General features: G+C 53.4%; 2 protein-coding genes across 18 annotated transcripts in view; one reads left to right on the top strand and one right to left on the bottom strand.

The window, feature by feature from the left end:
* The window catches only part of NPHP4 (nephrocystin 4), a 133,717-nt gene extending 114,279 nt beyond the window's left edge, over positions 1–19,438 (bottom strand). For 2 of the 12 annotated variants that reach the window (XM_055382935.2, XM_055382941.2), the window contains exon 1: positions 4,290–4,402. Coding sequence is in view for 7 of the 12 variants with exons in the window: in XM_063703255.1 (XP_063559325.1) it covers positions 4,290–4,433; positions 12,182–12,354; positions 12,655–12,667 (330 nt within the window). In the remaining 5 variants the exon portion in view is untranslated. The other 10 variants (XM_063703255.1, XM_063703261.1, XM_055382918.2 and 7 more) reach the window with 10 other exon arrangements.
* The window catches only part of KCNAB2 (potassium voltage-gated channel subfamily A regulatory beta subunit 2), a 109,193-nt gene continuing 104,721 nt past the window's right edge, over positions 18,377–22,848 (top strand). For 4 of the 6 annotated variants that reach the window (XM_055383017.2, XM_055383010.2, XM_055382994.2 and 1 more), the window contains exon 1: positions 18,377–18,692. The gene's annotated coding sequence lies outside the window, so the exon portion shown is untranslated. Of the gene's footprint in view, positions 18,693–20,891; positions 20,960–22,848 lie in introns of those variants that run through there. The other 2 variants (XM_055382998.2, XM_063703267.1) reach the window with 2 other exon arrangements.

Genomic DNA, 22,848 nt, shown 5'->3' with positions numbered 1-22,848 from the left:
GAATTCTGAGCTCAGAGCTGAGAGGTGTCTGGGGACTGCTCTCCTGCATGTGGGCCCAGTGCAAATAATTCATCATTTGCAGGAAAAAAAAAAACCACCCAGCTCTGGATCAAGACAAGCCTTCTGTGTTCCAAGTCTCTTTCAGGACATCGTTGTTTGCAAAATCATGCCACAGCCCCCTCTCTCGGGGTCATGTGTGACACGGGGACTCCACAAAACCCGAGCATGCACGGTCCATGCACTACCACGTGGGGGCTGGACGGCCACGGGCGCTCCAAATGCGGTCCCCTGCTACCGGCAGCTCACCAACCCCAAAGCAGATCCCCCCAAACCAATGCTGATAGGCAGAGACCAGAAAAACACAGGCAATTAGTAAAGCCAGAGAAAGATCTTTGCCAAGCCTCAGAATCACCCCTAAAAAGGGCAAAGGGTGTTTTATGAACCTCTATTTCCACAGGGGTGTAGACAGAGCAATTAGCAGACAGGGTGCGAACATGCTGCCACACCCTCACGCCTATGAATGCCCACTCCTGGGAGCACTCTGCGCTTCATCCACACTTGGGAGCACATACATGTGTACATGGATGCACACACACGTTTGCACACACAGTTAAATAACTAGTTAACTAAGCTGGAACAAAACCTTTGCTCTGTATGAGAATGCCAAGGACATGGAGGAAACTGCCTGGTACAGAACACGCTGCTCAACAGCTTGGCAGGAGGGATTCATTCCTGGGGCACCACTGGCCTCTGCTGCCCGCACGGGGCATAGCAGCTGCAGACAGCAGGCTCCATGAATAGCACGGGGGCTTCAGCGTCACCCTCACAGCTGAAAGTGCCCTGGCCACACCACACTGTCCTTGCTGCATTCCCTTCTTCAGCGATTCCAAGTCCAAGGGTGCAGATTTTTCCAGAGGTTTTAAGGACTATGTTCCACTAGTCCCCCGGGCCCAGCCCCAGCCTCAACAGGAGACGCACCCAGATGACGGGCCAAGGCTGAGCCACGTGGCTCCCACAGTCGGCTGCCCTTGGAGCCACCAGCACAGGTATTCCAGACTCCGAAAAGCCACCAGCTCCTAGTCTCCCTAACACATCTGAATTGTGAACTGCACAGGCAGCATGACATGCAGCTGCCAGGATGTGGTGAAATGCAAGTGCTGCCCAACTTCCGCCGCAACAGAAGCCCTCAGGGTGCATGAACATAATCCCGAGAAAGGCAGAGATAGGCATCCATTCCGAAGATCGTCCTACCATGTGACTGGAATTCTACAGGGATCAGGATTCTACAGCCCAGCGAGCAGGGAGATGGAAGCCCCCGCTTCTGGCCTGCGCAGCACGGATCCTTAGGAAGGTCCGAAGCCTCTCTGAACGGAGAGCTGAAGTCAGAAGGGGTGAGGGAGGAGGAGGGAACTGGCCCCAGCACCTCGGTGACTGCAAGGCATCCCTGGTTTCAGAGCATACTCCATCCCTCAGCATTCTACAGAACACTTCAGAACAAAATGCAGGGCTCCTCAGAAGCAGGAGGTCACGGAGGCCACAGCAGGTGGTGCCGTCAGATGCACAGGGCCGTCGCTCCCGCCCCCACCCGCCACATGGGAATAAGCTGGTGGAGTTATTCCATCTCCATGCACCTCAGTGTCCTCCTCTTTAAAATGGGTACACAGGATACTGACCTCCACAGGAGGATGACAGGCATGAAATGACGGCATGCTTCTGAGCCGATGCCTGGCCATGGGAAGCGCCTCCCAGTGAAGGATGGCTACCTTCACCACCCGCCGCACGGCTGTCACAACACCAGGTTTCGGGGGGCTCACCGTGCACACCTGAGGAAGCTAAAGCTAAACAGCTCTATCCCCAGCAGTTGGCCTAGCATTGCCAGCACCGGGAACTCATGGCGAGCCTCCTGCCACAGCGCAGGCCCGAGGGGACCCCCTGCCCGCGCTGAAACAGCACTCTAAGGGTTCATCCGCAGTCACACTCGTGATTTACAACATGAAACCTTTTCTGACACGGCTGGCCAGAGAGACCTCTGAGAGGTATTTGCATTAGCTGTTTGACAACCTTAACGTCAGACACATCCTTAGCTGTCCAGACATACACTCTAGCAATGCTTTTTATCGAAGCTTCGTGACCTCTGGGGTCATTCTCTCCCTCTACTACCCATGGGAGGAAGGGCAAGTGTCAGGACCCATCCATGTCAAGACACACATAATCCAAGCGCTGCGTGATGGTGGGGTACGGAGAGCAACGAGCTCGTGGCCCGAGGCGGGGGTGCTGACTGGCCAGAGCCGGCCCCCACGGAAAAGGCACACCTGAGCAGTGGTTACCTAGAGTAATGTCTCAAAGGACGGCCACTGTCACCGCCACTGTTACTCATCATACAAACTGTCCCAATACTAGGCCTCTTGGGGCCTCCTTCTATATACCTAAGATCAAACCAAGACAGCCGAGACCCTCTCATCACCTCTGTTGCCTCCACACTGTCCCTGCTGCATACCCGTCGTGTTCAGACACCGTCCCTCTCAAACTCCCCCCACTCGAGTTCAGCTGTGAAGCAGCAGCCAGGCATGGGAAAGGCCTCCATGACATCGCCGGCTCTTAAGAGTAAAACGTCAGCATCCCTAAGAAGACCCTGTAGGACCCAGCCAGAAGGCACAACGGGGCCACCCTGCCAACCCCACCCGTCAGCGCACCTGGGCTCTCCTCTCGTCCTAACACCCCCGGCTCTCCCTGCTCTGCTTGAAGCAGCCTCGTCCCTGCTTGTCACGGAGCCAGTTTCTTTCTCATCCTGTAAGTCCCAGCTTAATCGGCAGCTTCGCAGAGAGGCCTCCCTCATCACCTACCTAAAGCGGGTCTCCGCGTTCTCCTATTGGTCTCCTCCTGAGAATTTAACACAACTTGCAATTACTCTGTTACCTGCTCAGTGCGTCTCCCCAACAGTCTGCAGTTCTGTTAGGGGAGCGCCATCATCACCCTGAGCCTAGCATGACGCCCTGCAGAGAGCAGGTGCTGAATGGAATGCACGCTGTGCAGTGAACCACAGAGACAGAGCACGCCGGCCCCAGGGTGGCCAGCCGCAAGACCACCTGAGCGAAAACACGCTACTCAACCAGTGCCCATCCACCTGCCGGTCCCAAGACAGAAGGCACAGGTGTGAGTCCAGGCTCTGATACATGCTACGTGGGCAAGTCGCTTTACTAAATCTTAATTTGTCTATACAGGAGGGAGGGAAGAAAGGAAGGAAGGGGACGGTGAAGGGGAAAGGGAGGGGGAGGGGAGGGGGAAGGAGAAGAGAGGGAAGGTGAGGGGGGAGAAGGGAGGGGAGGGAAGGGGAGGGGAAAGGAGAAGGGAGGGGTGGAAAGGGGAGGGGAAAGGGGAGGGGAAAGGGGAGGGGAAGGGGGGACAGGAAGGGGGAGGGGAAGGGGGAGGGGAAGGGGAGGGGGAAAGGAGAGGGGAGAGGAAAGGGAGGAGGGGAGGGGAGAGGAGGGGGAGGGGAAGGGAGGGGAGGGGAGGAGAGAGGAGTGGAGAGGAGGGGAAGGCAAAGGAGTGGAGGGGAGAGGAGGGGGGAGGGGAGGAGGGGAAGAGAGGGGGGAGGAGAGGACTGGAGAGGAGAGGAAGGGAAGGGAGGGGAGGGGAGGGGAGAAGTGGAGAGGAGGGTGAGGGGAGGGGAGGGGAGGAGTGGAGAGGAGGGTAAGGGAAGGAAGTGGAGGAGGGAGGAGTGGAGAGGAGGGGAAGGGAAGGAAGTGGAGGAGGGAGGAGTGGAGAGGAGGGGAGGGGAGGGGAGGGGAGGGGGAGGGGAGGGAAGAGGAGTGGAGAGGAGGGGAAGGGAGGGGAGGGGAGGGGAGGGGGGAGGGGAGGGAAGAGGAGTGGAGAGGAGGGGAAGAGAGGGGAAGGGAGGGGAAGGGAGGGGAGGGGAGAGGAAGGGAGGGGAGGGGAGGGGAGGGGAGGGAGCAGTAGTGGCAGCAGCCACAGATGAGGTCAATCATTTCCCAACTTATTCCCAAGTACTCCAAGATTCCTTGAAGGTGACAAGACCCCCATGCCCCTGACCCTTCAACCAGAGCAGAGCAGAGCTCTCTCATCTGTTTAAGACAACTGGCTTGCACATAAGATTTTGTTTGGTAACAAAGCGCTTGCCGCTAGACTGAGCTCTGTGCTGCCTGGACCCACAAGTCTGAGACGCACTGTGAGGTCTTGGCAAGGCCCCACTCTCTGGGCTGCCACCCAGGACCACCCGCACACCCACCCTCCACCTTGGAGCAGCCCCTGCCACCATCACCAGGGCCCACCTCATTAAAGACGATCCTGGACGGCAGTCTCTTTGTCGGCTTCACTGTGGTTTTCCATGTCCTCCCAAAGAAGTGCCGGTAGGTGACATCAAATAAAGACACTCGCAGATGGCATTCAACCTCTGACAGCACCTCCAGCATGCCCTAGGAGACAACAGGGAATTGGCCCTCAAGAGTCTGAGCACCATGAGCCAGGAGGTCACTGGCAGGCCATGTGGGTGCACATGCGGCCACCTCACTCAGGTATCAGCACCCTGGTTTCCTTATCGGGGGGCTACCTCTCTCCCACAGCTACTGGCCTTGGTGGGGTTATAAACCAAAGCACTTGGCCCTCCCCTGGCCAACGAGAGACTGCAGTCCCTTGGAACAGACACAGGCTTCTGACTCAGCCAGAGCCCGGGACGCACAAGAGGACATGACCACAGGAGACACACGCGCCTGCCAGGATGAGGCCCAGGGCTCCCAGCAGCCAACAGGTGAGAGAAAACAAGTCCAGGGGACATCATCTGAGACCTGGCTCAAGCCACACCTGAAGCTTATGCTGGCTGTGGATTTGTTGTGTGAGTGAACAAATCACCTCTCACTTAAATCATTTTGGATGGGTTTTTTAATCATTTCCAACCAAATGAGCCCTTCCTGATATAACCAGAAACTAAATCCTCAACTTCCCAGATTTTGGGGTGATACTGGCAAAGCAAAAAGCAGATCTTTGAGAATTGAGAAATCATGGCTACAAATACAGAACAAAGCAGCCAGAGTGTAGACAGGCAGGACCCTGCCCAGAGCGGCAGCCAGAGTGTAGACAGGCAGGACCCTGCCCCAGAGCTTTACCATTTACAGCAAGTATTGCTTTAGCCTTTTCTCTTCTGTGACAGGTTCTTACCTGAGACAAGAGTCCTCCACCTTTCTTTCACCCATTCACTTAGCAAACGTTACTTACACATCTATTCTGCGCATTGACTCTCTACCAGGCACATTTCCAGGCACTAGGGAAACAACAAGGAACAAAACAGACAAAATCTCTGCCCTTACAGGGCTTACATGGTGAAGAAAGGGGAGAGACGTGGGCAGGGCGGGGCAGGGCGGGGCAGGGCGGGGCAGGGCAGGGCAGGGCAGGGCAGGCTCTCTGAGATGATCCTTGAGCTGAGAACAAGGGGGACATGAGAAGAACCACAGGGAGTTTGGGGAGAGGGAGCCAGGCAGGAGGAGCAGCAAACTCAAAGGTCCTGAGAGGAAGAGAGCACACGTGCTCCAGGAGCCAGTGAGAAGTGCAGGAACTATATTTAGCTATAGTACCTGTGTTTTGTTTTTGTTTTTGTTTTTAAGAAAAGGGTCTCGTCTGTCACCCAGGCTGGAGGTCTGGCCACTGCAGCCTCCACCTCCCAGGCTCAAGCAATCCTCCTGCCTCATCCTGTCAAGTAGCTGGGACCACACGTGCACTCCACCACACCCGGCTAATTTTTGTACTTTTTGTAGAGAGTGGGTTTTGCCAGGCTGGTCTCGATCTCCTGTCCTCAAGTGACCCGCCCGTCTCAGCCCCCCAAAGTGCTGGGGTTACAGGGGTGAGCCACCATGCCCGGCCTGTATTTTCTAATTTTCTGTATTACTGATGCTCTGGCATCTGGGGCCTCAGTGACGAGATAGACTGCCCCCCAGAGCCGGTTAATTCCTAGGGTGGCAAATAGCAGGCCTATCAGAATGTGTCTGACATGAAAACCAACCCATCCAGAGACCACATGCCCCACTCCCTCCGTCTGGCTCACACACCCCAGGAGTCCCACCCTCTGCCCTGATCTCTCAGGGTCAGTGACCAGATACCTCGGGCCATCCCTGCACCTCAGAGACCACGACATGACTCTCCTTGGCCAACGCAAGCCCGTCCAGCTGCCCACCCTCCCTGGCCCAGCCTCCCACAAAACCATAATCAAGTCTCTGCCCATGCCTCCCTTCCACCCTCCTGCCTCCTGACCAACCCTGCGCTTCCCCAGGTGGCCTGTGGAACATGGCCTACCCCTCGTCTTGGGAGCCCTGAGTAACAGACAGGGTCTCAGCTGCAGTCGTCTCCTGATCCGCTGGCCTCACCATCTCTAATGGAAACCAATCCCAGGTACATTCTAAGCAGAAAGCCCACCGGACTGCAGCAGGCTGGGCCAGGGAGGAGAGAAGGAATGAGCACCAGGCGCAAGAGCGTTCAGGCAGGCCTCACAGCGCGAGGAGAAGCTGGGCTCTCACTCCAATCATGCAGAGAGGCCAGGGAGAGATTCTAAGCAGAAATGACACAATCTGGTTCGGGATTTAAGAAAATTCCCACAGCTGCCATGTGGGGGCGGGAGTGGAAGCAGGGGCCAATTAGGAGGCGAGACAGGGAGGGGCAGGGAGGGTGACAGGAAGCAGGCACCGCTGGGCTCTGCTGCTTCGCAGGAGTGGCTGCGTGGTCACGAAGGGAGAGAAGTGGGAAGGGCCAGCTGCCTAGGTCGGCCCAGCCCTCCCAGGCCCAGTACTGACTCTCGCATCTCAAGTGAAGCAACCTGGAGGGAGGTGGTGTTATCCACGGGGACAGGGAAGGTGGGCAGAGCAGGTCTGAAGACTCCAAGCCCAGCTCCCATCACCACGCGCCGGGGCCTGGCCCCCAGCTCCCATTACCACGCTACCTCCCTGTCCTCTTCCCTCTTCCCCTCAGTCCCTCTTCCTCCTCAGCTCCTCCCGCATCCAGACCTGCCCTCTGAGCCTGCCTCATCTCTCCCCAGAGCAATCCCCTGGCTTTTCCATGTTGACTGTCTGCCGCCCCCATCTACAACGTGAGCTCTGTGAGGACGCGAGCCTGGAATAGTCTGTTCCCTGCTCTGTCCCTGGGGCCTAGGCAAAGCTTCTGCACGTGCCCCTCCTCACCCGGGACTGCCTGGGTTCCCCCAGCACCGCCACCTCCTCCTCCTCCTCTCCTGCACTCTCAGGAGGCCATCCTCAGGCAGGATCCCGTGGCTCCCAGGACCGTCGCTGGCTTGGGCTTCTTTCCAGAATGCCAGATCCTAACCACCCTCCCGCCACCTCTATGCTACTTCACACCCAGTCTATTCAAATAAGAATCCACTGAGAGCTTCCTGAAGACACAGTATAGGGCAGAGTCAACTCTGTCATCTGCATGGTTCCTAACATATCGTGGTGCCCAATACATATCAAACGGAGTTGAAATACTCATCCCAAAATAAAGAAATATAAGCAATGATCATGGTAAAATTAAACAAAAAAAGTAAATGGGACAGTAAAAGAAATGTACTAAAATCATTAATAAAGTGCCCTGAATTCAAAACCAGCATGTGATATTCTTCAGCCAACACCTTTCACAGGGAAGCAAGCTTTGGCCATTATCTAAAGCTATCAATTCTCAAAACAACTAAAATTCTACAAACTTATAAGACTATCTATACCAAACCATCATCTATTTCCAAACTCTATTTATAGAATTTATATGAATTCTATTTATCTTCTTTTAAATACTGTATTTTGATTGATCTTTGTAAATAAAACAACATTGCATTCCTGCAATAAGCCCCACTTGATCCTAATACCCCATCTTTTATACATATTGCTGGCTTTGCTGTCCTAATATTTTCAGGGCTGCTGTGTTAATATTCATGAGGGATACAAGTCTGTACTTTTTTTTGTAGTGCCCTTGACTGGGTATCAGAATTATGGTGGCCTCAAAAAATGAGCTGGGAAGTGTTCCCTCCTCCTCTATTTTCTGAGTTTGTCTAGAATTCGTCTTATTTCTTCCTTTAGTATCTGATAAAATTCAACATTATGCTTTCAACCTCTGTAGCGTACGTTATCATGATGCTTCTTTCATTTTAATACTGGTAGTCTGTGTTTTCTCTTTTTTTTTTTTTGTCTTGATCAATTTTATCAATCTTTTCAGAGAATCAACTTCTAGCTTTGCTGATTTTCTCTATTATTTGTCCTTTACTGATTTCTGCTCATATACAGTCACGTGTAACATAATGACATTTCGATCAGCAACAGACTGTATATACGACTGGCCCCTTAAGATTGTAATACTATATTTTTACTGTTTTTTCTATGTTTGATATACCGTTGTGTTACAATTGCCAATGGTATTCAGTACAGTAATGTGCCATACAGGTTTGTAGCCTAGAAGCAACGGGCTATACCATGGAGCCCAGGTGTGAGGCAGGCTCTACCCTCTAGGTTTATGTAAGTACATCCTATGATGTTTGCACAATGACAAAATCACCTAACACCATTTCTCAGAATCTGTCCGCACTGTCAAGGAACCATGCATAACTGTATTTACCATTTTCTTCCTTCTAGTTACTTTGTATCTAATTTGTTCCTTTATTTAGGTTGTTAAGGAGGAAACAGAGGTCACTGATTTTATACCTTCTTCTTTTCTAATATAGTCATGTAAAGCTACACATTTCCCTCAAAGAACTGTATTAGTTATATCCTATAAATCTGTATATTTTCTTCCATTACTCAGTTCAAATTATTTTCTAATTTCCCTATTAATTCTTCTTTGATCCAGTATGTTAATTTCCTATTTCAGGATTTTCTAGATCTCATATTACTTATTTCTAACTTAAAAGCACAGTAGTCGATAAACATACTCTATAATTTGGGTCCTTTGAAACTTATTGGGACATTTTAATGGCCCAGCATACGGTCTATCTTGGTGACTGTTCCATATGAACTTGGGAAGAACGTGTTCTCTAGCTTTGTTGGGAGTGGTGTTTAAGAGATGACAGGGTGATTGATGGTACACTTGGGAAGAATGTGTACTCTAGCTTTCTTGGGAGCAGCGTTAAGAGATGACAAGGTGACTGACGGTATTCTTCAGAGCTTCCAAATCCCTATGAGTGTTTTGATCTATCTGTTTTTTCAATAATTGAGAGAAGAAGAGTTAAAAGTCTCCAACCATGATTATGAATCTGAATACAGTTCCCTTTAGTTCTGTCCAATTTTGGTCTTTTGTACAAAAGAGTTATCAGAACAGACCTTACTGTTATGCTTTGAAAGACCAGCTTAGAAGTCTGGCCTTTTGCTGGAGTCTGGGAACTCAGATTTCAAGAGAGTTCCTACCACCTAACTGGTAAGAGGAGCTCACTGTGCCTAAACTGTTTATGTACTGTGGCTTATGCTAAATACGTGTTTCCCTTCTGAGAGTCTGGAATTTTGGACATGCTACACAACATTTCACGTGTGTTGTTACGATTCATTGCTGGAGGAATCAAACGCATCCCGTGTGACTCAACTGAGAGAGGACTCTTGGAAGCTTGTACCCTCTTCCCTCAGACATCCCCCATATGCCTCCTCCCTTTGCTGATCTTGCTCTGTATCCTTCTGCTGCCATCAACCTTAGCTGAGAGTATGACTATATGCTGAGTCATGTGAGTCCTCTTAGAGACTCTTCAAACCTGGGAGGTGGTCTTGGAGGCCCCTAGCACAAGTGCATACACGTTTAGGGATTGTTACGTTTCCTTGATGATCACTGTCTTTATGAGGTGCCCCTTTATTTCTGGGAATACTCTTCACCTTGAAATCTACTTTTTCTGATACTAGTATAGATGCAAAGCTTTCTTTGCTTAGTATGTACATGGTTTATATTTTTCCACCCTTCTACGTGCAACCTGTTTACGTCTTTATGCTTAGAGTGCACTTTTTTGTAAACAACATGTAATTGGGTTTTAAATAACTTTCAACATACGACTTTGGATCAGGAATTCCACTTCTAGGAACTATTCTACAGACATACCTGTACATGAAAAAAATGAGGTTATTCACTGTAGCAGTGTCTATAACAGCAAATGACTGGGAAAAGTCTAAATGTTCATCAATCACGGCCTCACTCAATAAATGACGGCTCATTCATATAAAGAAACACCTTGAGGTCTTAAGAACAATAAAATTTTCTTCATGTAATAACATGAATGATCGATAAGACATACTGCCTAAATTTTTTTGAAAAGCAAGGTACAGAGCCGGGCATGGTGGCTACACCTGTAATCCCAGCACTTTGGGAGGTTGAGGCGGGCAGATCACCTGAGCTCAGGAGTTTGAAACCAGCCTGGCCAACATGGTGAAACCCCGACTCTACCAAAAATACAAAAAGTTAGCCGGGCATGGTGGCGCACATCTGTGGTCCCAGCTACTTGGGAGGCTGAGGAAGGAGGATCACTTGAGCTCGGGGGAGGAGGTTTACAGTGAGCTGAGATCACACCACTGCACTACAGCCTGGGTGACAGAGTGAGACCTCATCTCAAAAAAAAAGAAAGAAAGGTACAGAACGGAATACAGGAAGTACCATTTGTATTTTAAAAAGGAAAAATAAATGTAGGTATATTTACTTGTATTTGCTTAGAATTTAAGGAAGTTGTACGAAAACACACTGTATCTAGGGTGATACACCACGTGCCTGGGGATGCCATGGGATGATTCACTTTTCCTCTGCATCCTTGTCAACTTTGAACTACGTGCATTACCTTTTCACAAATAAAAATAAAATGAAATGGGGAAATAAAATTTCCTTTGCAAAATTCCTAGGAAAGAGGGAAGTGCTATCAACTATCCTGTGAGCTTCTGGAAGGCGGCTGAGCCAGACCAGGAGGGTGGCATCCCAGATAAAGCCGTCGCCCTGGGCAGCTGGCTTCACTCTTACTTAGCAGGTGCTGCTGCTCTTCTATAAAACGGGAGTAAGGTGGTGGCAGCCTCACAGAGCTGCTCTGAGGATTAAGCGAATGAACACAGCGAAGTGCTGGAAGTAAAGCTATAAAAGCAGCAGCCACCACAGTACCTACCACAGTGGCAAAGACACAGCAGGTGCTCAATCCAAGGGCTTGGAATTGAACGATATAGAACATCAGTGATTTAATAATAGTAAATTAGTCACAGACCCGGGGCTCCAACAACTGAATATATGTGAATATCACTCTCCCAGCTGCAGAGGAAAACGGCCTTGCCAAGCCAAATCCTGTAAAAAGGGTTGACAATGGCAAGACTGATCCTTCTCACGCATTCCCACCGGCCACTGGGCCTCACGAGGACAATCCAATCGTGTGGGCGTCCTGTGGGCAGCAGCACAGAAGCACCAGCTTGTCCAGCAGGTTCCCCGCCAGCTGAAGGGCACAGATGGACGTGCCGCCATCAGGGCCTGGGCCTGAGTGTGCCCAAGGCCGTGGTACATCCAGCCACGCACAGAGCTGCCAGAATGCCCATAGCTCAGCCCCTGCAGTCCTCACTGCCAGGCTGAAAGCGGGCCATGCTGAGCCATGCACAAGGCCACCTGGCTCACAAATAACCCAGGAAATCAGAGTACTTGGGTTTTTAAATTGCTCCACTGTGGGCAGAAAGAAACCCTACCCAGAGTCAAAAGTGCTGACCATGTCACTGAATCATAAATTCTCTTTGCTGATGGGCCACTTTGCCTCCGAATACTGCCAAGGCCCAAGGTAATGGGTATGGTGGTATAAGACTCAAACGAGTAAGTGAAAATCAATACAGATGCTCTTTGACCTATGATGGGACTCTATCCTGTTTAAGTTGAAAATGTCATAAGTTCAAATGCATTTAATACCCTTAACCTACTGAACATCAGAGCTTAGCATGGCCCAGCTTCAACATGGTCAGAACACTTGCACGTTCCTACAACTGGGCAAAGTCATCTAACACAAATCCTATTTTTAAATAAAATGTTGGGTATCTCCTGTAATATATTGAAAACGGCACTGAAGTGAAAAACAGAATGGCTGTATGGGTACCACCATAAAGTAGCAAAATCAAAAATCAAACCACCGTAAGCCCGGGACCATCCATACGTTAACTGGAAGCCTCATCTCCGCTAAGAGCAGTAACACGCATTTGCTAACAGCACATTTTGTTACCTGCCTAATTACCGGTCCGTCCAGCCACTTGAGGACACACTGGAATGCCGTGGATTCCTTCAAAGGCTGGCGCGCTCTCTGTGGGTGGGGAGGGACAAGCACGTTTTGGGTGAAGATCCTGTGCCAGTCGTTCATCCTGCCCGCCTGAGTGTCCCGTGGGCTTCCCGGATGACCTGTGCCAGTCGTATTCAAATAAAGAGAAGAGCTGTAAGGGCTACAGTGGTCACAGCAATCCTGAAGGCTTCTGCCTCCCACTAAATCCCAGAGGAACCTCCATCCCCCAAACCCACACTCTGCAAACCCCAGAAGAGTGGACTTTCTTGTTGGCTGGCACCCATGCTGCCTCCTCTAGGAAGTACCATTTGCATTTCAAAAAGGAAAAATAAACATAGATATATTTATTTGTTGTCTTTGCTTAGAATTTATGAAAGCTGTACAATAACACACTGTATCTAGGGTGATACACCAGGTACCTGGGGTCGACATGGGATGATTCACTTTTCCTGTGTATCCTTGTCAACTTTGAACTATGCGAATTACCTTTTCAGAAATAAAAATAAAATGGAGAAATAAAATCTACCTCCAGAGAACCCTCCGCCCCACCCCTACCCCCGTGGGCCAGACTCAGGGCACGACTCTCCTGACCTCTGTGGCTGGTTCCGGATGGGGACATGAAGGAATGTTTTATTCAGCTGTGTAAGTTGGATACCACACAAGGACACCAGGGGTGGGTGGCTGCTGAAATACAGTCCTAGCGTTAAGACCGTCTTGTAGGGGACCCAGGGAGCATGAGAGAGGGAATACAGCCCTTGGGCCAAGAGGTGGTCAGCCTGAAACTGCCCGGGGCCACCTTGGGACACACATAAAAACAAGCAGAGAGGAAAAGGTAGGAGTGAGGGCCACCGGGTCCCCATGTCATTATTACAGACCTCGGTCGGTCACCCCACGACACTTCAGCTACATGGACAAAGTCTCTTGTTGCTAAAGCCATTTGGGGACAGGTTTCAGGTGTTACCAGCTTCTTGGTGGGTCTTGGCCCGTTTTGAGTGTTATCTGATCCTGTCCAGCCAGACCGGGATCTAAATCTTCTCTAGCCAACAGAGAATCCAAAGATCTGAACCTCAAGAAGAGGTTGAATTCCGTAAACTAAAATGGCGAGTAAGGAGAAAAAGCAGGGGGTTTGGCCTTCTAAGACAGCAGCTCTCTAAGTACATTCCCCAAACCCAAGGTTCAACAGGATCCTGTCAGGGGCTCTACAAGGTCAAAACTATTTTCATGACACCCAGGTGTTATCTCTTTCACCATGGTGGCATCGTGGGGCAGAGGCAGCAGCAGGGAAAGCCACTGGGGCCTCACTCAACCCAAGGCTGGTTGGGTTGAGTGAGGTCCTCCCAACCTCTCACAGAAAAGAACAAGGCAGCTTCAAGTAAGAACATCCTTGGTGAAGCCGGAAAAACTATTAATCTTATTACTTCTTGACCTTTGAGTACACACGTTCTTAATTTTGTGAGACGAAATGGAAAATACACAACAAGCATTTCTGCTGCAAACTGAAAGGCAACAGTCATCCCCGGGGGAGCCTTGCTGTGACTGGGCTGCATGCTGAACACACCGCTTTTTTTATTCAACACCATTTTCACTAAGAAGAATGACTGAGAGACAAACATGGGTACTTGGCAGACATCCTCTCAAACGTGAACAAAGTTAGCATGTCACTTCCGGGAAAACAACTGCAACAAAAATGGAGTTTCCAAGCAAAAATTAGAATTGTATCCTCTACCATGAGCCTACTAGCTTCACACTTCTTCAAGACTTTCCTGATGAGAGGGGCAGTGATATAACGTGATCTTCTAAGGTTACACCATTAAATGTGTCAATAGTTGGAAGGTCTGCATGACTCCGTGAACCAATATTTTCTGAACAACGCGTAATGGTACAAAATCCTGCAAGAAGAAAATATCCACCCAAAGTGCAAGACAGACCAAAGGAGTTTAATGTCAGAACACGAAGAGTTCATTCACATGGTGGAAACTCTGCTTTAGAACAAATCCTTAAGAAACTTCTGCTCGTGGGGTTTCAATGCAGCAGCAAAGAATATCCACAATGACCCAAGAGACTCCTCCCTAACTAGATCGGGATGGATTTCCTTCACATACTTCAACCAAGGCAACACAAGGCAACAGACTGAATACAGAAGCAAACAGGAGCCTTCAGCTGTCCTCTCTTAAGGAGACTGTAAAGATATCTGCAAGAATGCAAAAGAATCCCACTGTTCTAAATTTTTTTTTTGTTTTGGATAATATAGTTGGTTTTTGTAAAAAATGTTTTTATGTTAACATGTCACAGCCTTGTTATTTTTAAATAAATTAATATTTTTAACATTTCTCAGTTTTAATTTCTATGGCAGTAAACATTGGTAGATATAACTCACATAAACAAAAGTTCCTTGGGGTCCTCAATAATCTTTTAAAGGGTAAAGGGATCTGAGACCAAGAAGTTTGAGAAGGGTTGTGCTAATGGTTCACCCCCTGCATGCTGCCAGCATGTGTGGGAACCAAGAGGACATGACCAGGCAGCCTGAGAGGGGCCTTGGCCCAGGGTCCCGCCTCCACCCACAGTGCACCCAGATGCTGCATGTGGGCCAGGTATTCCTCAGAGGACCAGACTCAGTCTGGTCCTGTGTGAATCCAGCAGGCACACATGCTGGTTTGTTCCTTTTTGTTCTCTGTGGGCTATTTTTGTCGCTCAACTTCCCTTGTTTTGTGGAGGACCCTGACCCAATTCCATGTGTGGGGAGAGCTGCTCCCCAATTCCAGCCAGAGGCCTGCAGTGATTGGTTCAAGGAGGAACACATGGCCCACACTGAGCCATCAGTCTTCCCCGGGAGACTTGAGCCCAGGATGTCTCTCCTCCAATGCCCACAACTGCCCACACCATGCCAGCCCAGAGCCCCAGGAGCCACTACAGGGAGAGCCGACTTTGGACTTCTGACCGGCCTAACTGGAAAAGAACAAATTTGTGCTACTTTTAAGCAACCAAGTCTGTGGGACTTTCTTACAGGAGCCACTGGAAATCATACAGCTGCCCATGACTCATAAGCAGAAGACACCTGACCAATACCAGCTCAAGGGCCACCTCCTCCAGGAGGGCTTCCCAGGTGCTCCCAGGGTTCAGGCCCCAGGCTCACATGGCCCCTGTGCTTCCCTTGGTCACAGCATTTGTCACCTGTCTTGTGTTGAATTGCTCGCTGGCCAAGTCCTTGAAGAAGCCTCATTCCTCCTGTGTTCTTGGTACCATCACAACTCAGTAAATGGTCACAGAACCAAACTGAAGCTTTAGCAAAGCCACCCTCAAGCTTTTCTTTCCCACTGACGTTTTATAACATTCAGAAGTGTATTCACACACAATGCAGGCTGTGATGGCCCCAGGTGGGGATTTCAGAGAGGAAGTCTCTCCTGATGCGGATGTCCATGCTCCTCACCTGCCCCAGATTTCTGACCCGGTGCCTCCTGCCCTCTCCCTGGGTGTCTGCAGGACTCAGTGCCACACTTGGCCCAAGGACACTGCTGAAGGACGTGCACACGCCAGTCCACCCTCACAGGGAGCATGAAGCATGCCGGCCCCCTGCTGTACTAGGAGGGCAGACACTAGGCGGAAGGGCATCCATTCCGAAAGCACCTGCCACCCACATGGAAGTCCTGAGGCTCGGGATGTGGAGGCAGGGCAGTCATAGTCTGAGGGGCCACGGAGGCCGAGGTGACACCTGGGACTCTGCAGGTGGGAGCCCAAGCGCCCGCAGCAGCTCTCACTGCCATCCCAGCACCTCACAAACCTCTCCAGGTGCCCTTCCACCTGCTCCTTGCTCCTTTCCACCTCTGCTCTGGCCTCTAGGAGTCAAACCAAATGCTCCCTCCTCAGAGCGAGAGCCCCACTCCCACCTCCGGCTGCTCCCACACAGGGCAGGTGACAGAAGAGCCACCACGTTTCACCAGGGCTGTGCTGTAGTCCTGCGAGACTGTGAGCTCCGTGACACCAGGCTGGGTCCTCAGCAAACGTCTTCTAAGGATGAAATACAAATGCCCTGGAGGAAGTGCAGAGGGGCCTTTGGGGCCAAATCAACAATAAAAGAGAAAATCGAGAAGGCTCCAGGTCTTGAACCCAAGAAAAGGGTACAGTGGGCTCTCCAGGGAAAAAAAAAAAGAAGAAGAAGAAGAAAATACACCCGCTTTTAATGAGCCCCTGATGCAAGACAGGAACTCACATTCTATGGTTACTATTCCAACAACTCTGCAAAATGAGAACCATCATTATCGCCATCTTACAGATGAGAACACTGAGACTCAGAGAGAATAAACAGCCAATCCAAGGTCACACAGCTAGCTATTATAACTAGCTATTATAATAGTATTATAGATATAATACTGTAAGCTATTATAACTACCTCCCACTACCTCAATCAAGGAGGCCAGGAGAGGCCAAGGGAGAAGAGAGGCCCAGAGGGAAAAAGTAAGAGCACCAAAGGAACCCAGGGCTAATGCTCTCTCCTCTTTAACTTCAGGACAGATTCGCAGCCTCCCCACCTGTTTCCAACCTCCAAAATGACAGCTGTGAAATCTCCTTGAGATCTCTGCTTCTGCTGATCTATTCAGCAACTATTTCCCGAGCACTTGTGTTCCAGTGCATAAGAAGGCTGTCAAATGTGCTGTCTTCAAGCATCTAGAAAGCCAGTGGGGGAGAAAGACAAGAAAGTGACTGTGAGCAGCAACAGGCCCCCGGGAGGGTGCAGAGGTGAGCAGGGCTGAAGGAAGATGCAGGGGGTGGGAGGCGCTGTCAGGGTCCGGGAAGCCTCCTTCCCGGAGTGGAAAATGTGTAATGCCTGAGACCCATATGCCTTGGGGAGCTTTTGGGGAAGCAGAGGTCTGATTAAGCACTGCCTGGAATTCCCTCATTCATGAGCATTCTTCCAGCACCTACCCTGCGCCCGGGAGAAACGGTCTTGAACACAGCAGACAAGCTCGCTACCCCCATAGAATGTAAAGAAACGGGGCACAAATCAGCATACAAAAAGACACAAGTGTGACCTATGGAAACTGCACAGAGGAGGTGCAACGAACGGAGCCCTGGGTTAGGACCGGGAGGCGCTGCCCACCATCAACAGAAATACTCTTCCTTTTGCCAACTACACACGCGAGAGGCTGGATTTCCTTCACAGACGTCCACCAAAGCCATACATCGCGACACACGAAGGCAGAAAGCAGCGGTCTCCTAAGAAGTCAGACACGAGAAATCTCGGGCAGCGGGGTGCCTGCAAGCCCGGGGGCGGGAGGGAGCCGCCTGCACCCGTGGGGAAGGGCACGCGGGAGCGGGTGGCGCCTTCCGGGCAAGGTCGGCCGGGAGGTTCCAGGGCAGGAAAGGGGCGCAGAAGGCCGGGACGGCGCCGGGTACAAAGCCTCGCAGGGACGCCCGAAGGCCGCAGAGCCACCGCGGGGAAATGACAGCCGGAGCCGGAGCCGGAGCCGGGGGAGGGGGGCGGCGGAGGGGCGCGGCCAGGCGGGGTCCGCGGACTCCGGCCTGGGAAGGATGCGCGCGGACTAGGGCGCGGGGAGCCAAGGCCCAGGACATCCGTACCGCGCTCCCTTCAGCCGAGGGGCTGCAGAGAGGCCAGGGGGCAGGGGGCAAAGGACAAGGGCAGAAAGGAACCCACGTAGCCAAACGGCACCCAGCGGCCCCGGCCCCACCAAGTGTCCCGACGAGGAGGGACGCCTGCGACTAACGCGGGGACAGCCCCTGCCGCGCGCCACCGCCGCACCCCAGGCACCGGGCCCCCACGCAGGGACGGCGTGGACCACCCTACCCCCGAACCCCGAGGCTCCGGCCAACACTGCGGCCCCCTGTGCGTCGAGGCCGCGTCCAACCTCCCCCGCGGCGCCGGCCCACATGGTTCCGCCCGCCGCGGGCCGCGTTACCTAGGAGACCGACCCGCCGCGGCCGCGCAGGAGGCCACGGAGCCCACGCTGTTCAGGGAGTCCCCACTCGACGGACCCAGAGGCCCGGCGGCCGGTGCTCAATGGAGCCACAAGCCTGAGGACCGAGGACTGGCCGAGGGGCGCGCCCCGGCCGCTGCCACCCGCGGGAGGAGCCTCGGAAGGCGGCGCACCGCGCCGCACACTCAGTCCAAGAACCCGCCTCGCGTCACTTTCGCCGTCAGGGCCGCGGAGCCAATCAGAGCCCAAGTCGAGGGCTACGCTTTGCGAGCGCCAGCCAATCGGTGCGGCGGTGGGCCCATCCTGATTTGCATGTCCGACGACCCCTCAACCAATGGTAATGTGACTGGCGTGAACAATAGCCAATCAGAAGCTGGAAGAGGCGTGGCCCCGGGCGTCCCACGAGGTGAAGATGCTGCTGGCGGAACCTGCAGGAGCTAGCGGGATTCGGGGGCGCTAAAGTCTCAGGGGCAGGGCGGGAAGGAAGATCCGGCGCGGGGCACAGGATCCGGAGCTGGAGCCCCCAGGTGAGTACCGGGGAGACCCCGGCGGGGCGCGCTTTCCACCAAGCTGCGCCGGGACGGCGGCGGCGGGTATCCGCGAGGCCCGCGCTGCGGCAGGCGCCGCGGTCCCGTCTCCATCTCTTCTTCCCCGGCCCTGCGTCCCTGCCTCCGCCGCTGTCTCACCTCCTCTCCAGCCTCCTCACCTCCTTCTCCATCGTCTCCCTTCCCCCATCCCTTTCTGTCTTTCGTTCCCTGTCCTCACGCCCGCCCGACCCTTCAGCTCGCATCCCTGACCCCTGCCCCTGCCGCCGTCCCTCTTCCCGGTGCACCTCTTCCCCATCTCTGCCCGCTCCGGTCCTAGCAGCCTCGCCCTCCCCTTTCCTCCATCCTCTTCTCATCCCCTCTCCCGGCCTCTGCGCAGCCCCACCGGGGCGCTGCTGTTCCCGGTCCTCCCCATCTCTCCTCCTGATCGCTTCTCAAGGCTCATCCGTCGTTCTCGCTGCCTGTCCCTGTGTCGCTCCGGTCCCTTTCCCCACCCTCCCATTCTGCCCCTAGCCCCTCCGACCTCTCCCCGCGGGCACGCTCTCACCACCTTACCCTGCTCCCCAAGACTGTGACCCTGCTTCCTGCACCAGTTTCTCGGGCTGTTTACAGCACACACACAGCCACCTCTGACCCTGAGACCCTACTCCTATCTTAAGCTTCTCCCTGCTGCCAGGCCTTGGCACAAAGCACTTCCGCACCTCCCTACCTGCTGCTGCTCCCAGGATGCAAAGACCCCACTGCTGCACCGCGTCCTGCGGCAGTAGCAGCAGCTGGGGTACCTGCCCACCTTCCCACCCCGCCAACCAGCCGCATCCTGGTGTCCCTCCTCCTGGCATTTGTCCTGGGGGCTCTTACAGGGGCTGTGCTTTGCCCGCAGCATCCCGGGGTGCTCCAGGTGGAAAGCCCCTTAGCACCTTTCCTCCCTGGCCACCATCTCCTTTCCTCCCCACCCCCACTTTCCTGCTCAGCCTCACTTTGTGATTCAGCATTTTTGGGGTTGGTAACTTTCTTGCTTCCTGTCGTGATAGGGACCTGGCTACGGAGCTGAAGGCAGGGGTCTTGACCCTGCGGTGAGCAGGGCCACCTTAGGAACCAGACCTGAGCTGCCTGGTTGGGAGGGGGCTGAGGAGCTGGGGACCGCCACTGGGGGTTGCCTTTTCCTCCCTTTCATTTGTCTGCCCTGTGTTGAGCTGTGTCCAAGGGGAGATGACATAAGTAATAGCTCTTGGGGAAGTGGGCTATTAGCATTTATGGAAATTAATACATCCACATCCGAGGAGCAAGAACACCAAGTTCAGGCCACAGCTGTCCCACTATCTGTCGTTTCAGGATTTTTTCTTTCTCTGCAACTTCTCCTCCCCCTCAAAAACGCCAGCCTCACCGCTCCCCTTTCCCCCAGTGCCAAGAGTAAGCTCCTGCTCTGCTAAGGAAGCCGCATTCAGGCCCCGCGTTGCAGGTTGCAGGGTTTGGGGACCTACGTGTGGAGAGTCACATCTGCCCACCTGATTCTCGCCTGGCGGCCGTGTCTGCTGCAGAGCCCTGTGCAGCTCCTGGCCCTGTGCTCTCGCAGTGTGGGGCCCTAAGAGTGCACTTGGTCCTCCAGGTCCTGTCATTCTCTCTGGGGACATCTCTCCACGGCCACACTCGGCCTCAGTGGCACTGACAGTGTTCGGGCCGCAGCACATCCCTCGAGAGCAGCATGGTAGGGGCTTCCCTGTTAACACCCAGGGCCATTTTTTTTTTCCCTGCGCCAGTCAGCAAATGCTTTGTAGGTGCTAATCAACACCTGGGGGCTGAGCCAGGCACTGGAGTCGGGGGTGTCGTGAAAAAGTGTGAAACCCTTTTCGTGTGTTTCTTGGTTGAGAACCGTCTTGGGTCTGGATTTGGAGCCTGGATGGGAAGCAGTGTGCACAGAAGCCATTGCACCCAGGAGGTGGGACGTGGGCCATGGCGCTAGAGAGCTGGAAAGGCCGAGGGTGCCATGGGCTGGCCAGCTAGAGAAGGCTTGCTCGCTTTCATGTTTCAGTCATCTTCTAAGACCCAAATGGTTCAGGAGGAAGCGAGTGCCACACAGTTTTGATTTGGCAGTTTCCGGCCTGGGCGTGGAGGGAGGGGCCTCGCCTAGACCTTCCTGTGTGTTGGTGCTCTGCCGGGGTAACTGGGAGCACATCGTCTGTGTGGAAGGAGAGCCTGCTCCCTCGCGAGAACCGGGGGACCGTGCTTCTGTTTCCAGGGACTCTGGCCAGGTGTGGCATGTGTTCGGTCCTCGGCTAAATTCTCAGTGATATTCACGTCGCCAGACGTCCCAGAGTGAATGTTTTCCTGGCGTCCCTGAATAAGGAGGCAGGACAGTGGGCAGCTGGGAGTGGCAATTCAAGAAGGATTGACGCCAGAGGTGTCTAGGGCCATAGACCCCATGTTCCCGCCAGTCCCCCTCCCACCACCAGGAGGACTTGGGTCTTGGCACCCAGCAGCCGGTCATCCTTGCTCTCAGAGGACTAAACGGGAGGACAGGCTTCTCCAGGGTCAACAGAGGCAGTGACGGAGCTGGGTTGGACCCCCTACTTCCTACTTATTTGAGTCCAGTTCATACCTTGGCTGTCCGAGCTGGGGGAAGCCAGCACCCCGAGGACATGACCAGCTGTCCCTTCAGAAGGCCACTTGGAGGCATTGCTGACATTCATGGGCGCAGCCAGTGCCCTTCGGTGTGTCCAAGTCACTGGAGGGGCTGTTGGGACTGGGAGGTGTCACTACCATGGAGATTTCTCAGCGACTCAGTCCTGCCTGGCATGCAGGCCCTGGTGCAAGGGTACTGTTGTTCGTGGCCTTCAAAGAGATGGCCCCATAGTTAGAGAAGAGTGAGGGCACCAGGTCCGTGGTGGGATGAAGGAAAGGAGGGACCCTCCCCACACTGGAACTACACTCATGACCTCAGTTCGCCTCCGGCACTTATGAACAACCCTGCGAGGGAGGCTGGATAGGGAAACTGAGGCACAGAGCAGCAGTGAAACTGATCCTGGCCTCCCAGCTAGTGAGGAAACCTTGATTCTGTTCCTGCTCTGCCAGAACTCTGTGGCAGGTGCCCCCTCTGCCATCACCTGAGCTCCATCGAATGCCTGAAATCCTCACCTCTGCAGGAGTGAGTCTCCCAAGAGGCCCTGGAGGCCCAGGCCCAGACCCTGGGGGATATGGAAGCACTCCTTTGTCGTGGCGTGGGAAGCCCCACACTGCTCTTTCCTTGGTGACAGGCGACCCGCCATGTTCAGGCCCCTCCTGGCCTATCTTCGGCTGAGTCTATTAAGGGATACACCGTCTCCGCTCAGCCAGTCCCGAGGAGGCAAAGGGAACAGGGCCCTTGTTCCCCAGGAGACAGCACACTGGGGGAGATGGGGTGGCACACCTGGGCTTCGTCCTGTCACTGCCCACTGGCTCGAGGCTTTCCTGCCTGCCTGGGCTTGGCAGATGCGTGAGACTCCCTGTCTCATGGGCCTGAGCAGATACTGGGCCCTCTTGTCCTTTGCCACATCCTGGGGAACTCAGATGAAGGCCAGCCTCCCTCTTCCTGCACACCTACCATGGGATGAGCCCTGGGCTCAGGCCCCTCCCTGCCTGAGGGTGCCCTGCCACTGCCACACCCAGATTTCCACTCAGACCTCTGCTGGCCAGCGTCTCAGGAGGCTACTCCCTGCTCTGCGCAGTGACCACATGGTTAGCCCCAGAGACCCAGGTTCTGTGTATCTTCAGTGACAGAGCAGCCCCATGCCCACCCTGCCGGCTTCCCCGGCACCTGTCTCCTTGCAGACAGCCTCCTCCACTTCTCCAGCACACAGGTACCCACAGAGCTAACTGCTTTGATGCTGCAACCATGCTGGTTGCAGATAAAATAGGACTGGGAAAAGGGGAAAAGTGGAGAAATGGTGGGGACCACCTTCCTGGCCGTCCGCCTTTACCTGGACCCAGTGAGAAGGCTTTCCTGGCTGTGATCTTGAGCCCTGACTGCCGAGCAGCCGAGATCTATCATCCAACTCCATGGTTGGGAGCCGGGCACAGGTTTCTTCTCAGACCCCGCACCAGATTCAACCCGTTCCACGTGGGCCAGTTTTCTGGAGCAACTTCCTGGGTCCTGTAGACCCCT

Source organism: Gorilla gorilla, chromosome 1, assembly GCF_029281585.2.
Source record: "Gorilla gorilla gorilla isolate KB3781 chromosome 1, NHGRI_mGorGor1-v2.1_pri, whole genome shotgun sequence".
Classification (NCBI taxonomy): domain Eukaryota; kingdom Metazoa; phylum Chordata; class Mammalia; order Primates; family Hominidae; genus Gorilla; species Gorilla gorilla.
The sequence above is the reverse complement of the archived record's forward strand: the minus strand, read 5'-3'. Positions and strand labels throughout refer to the sequence as shown.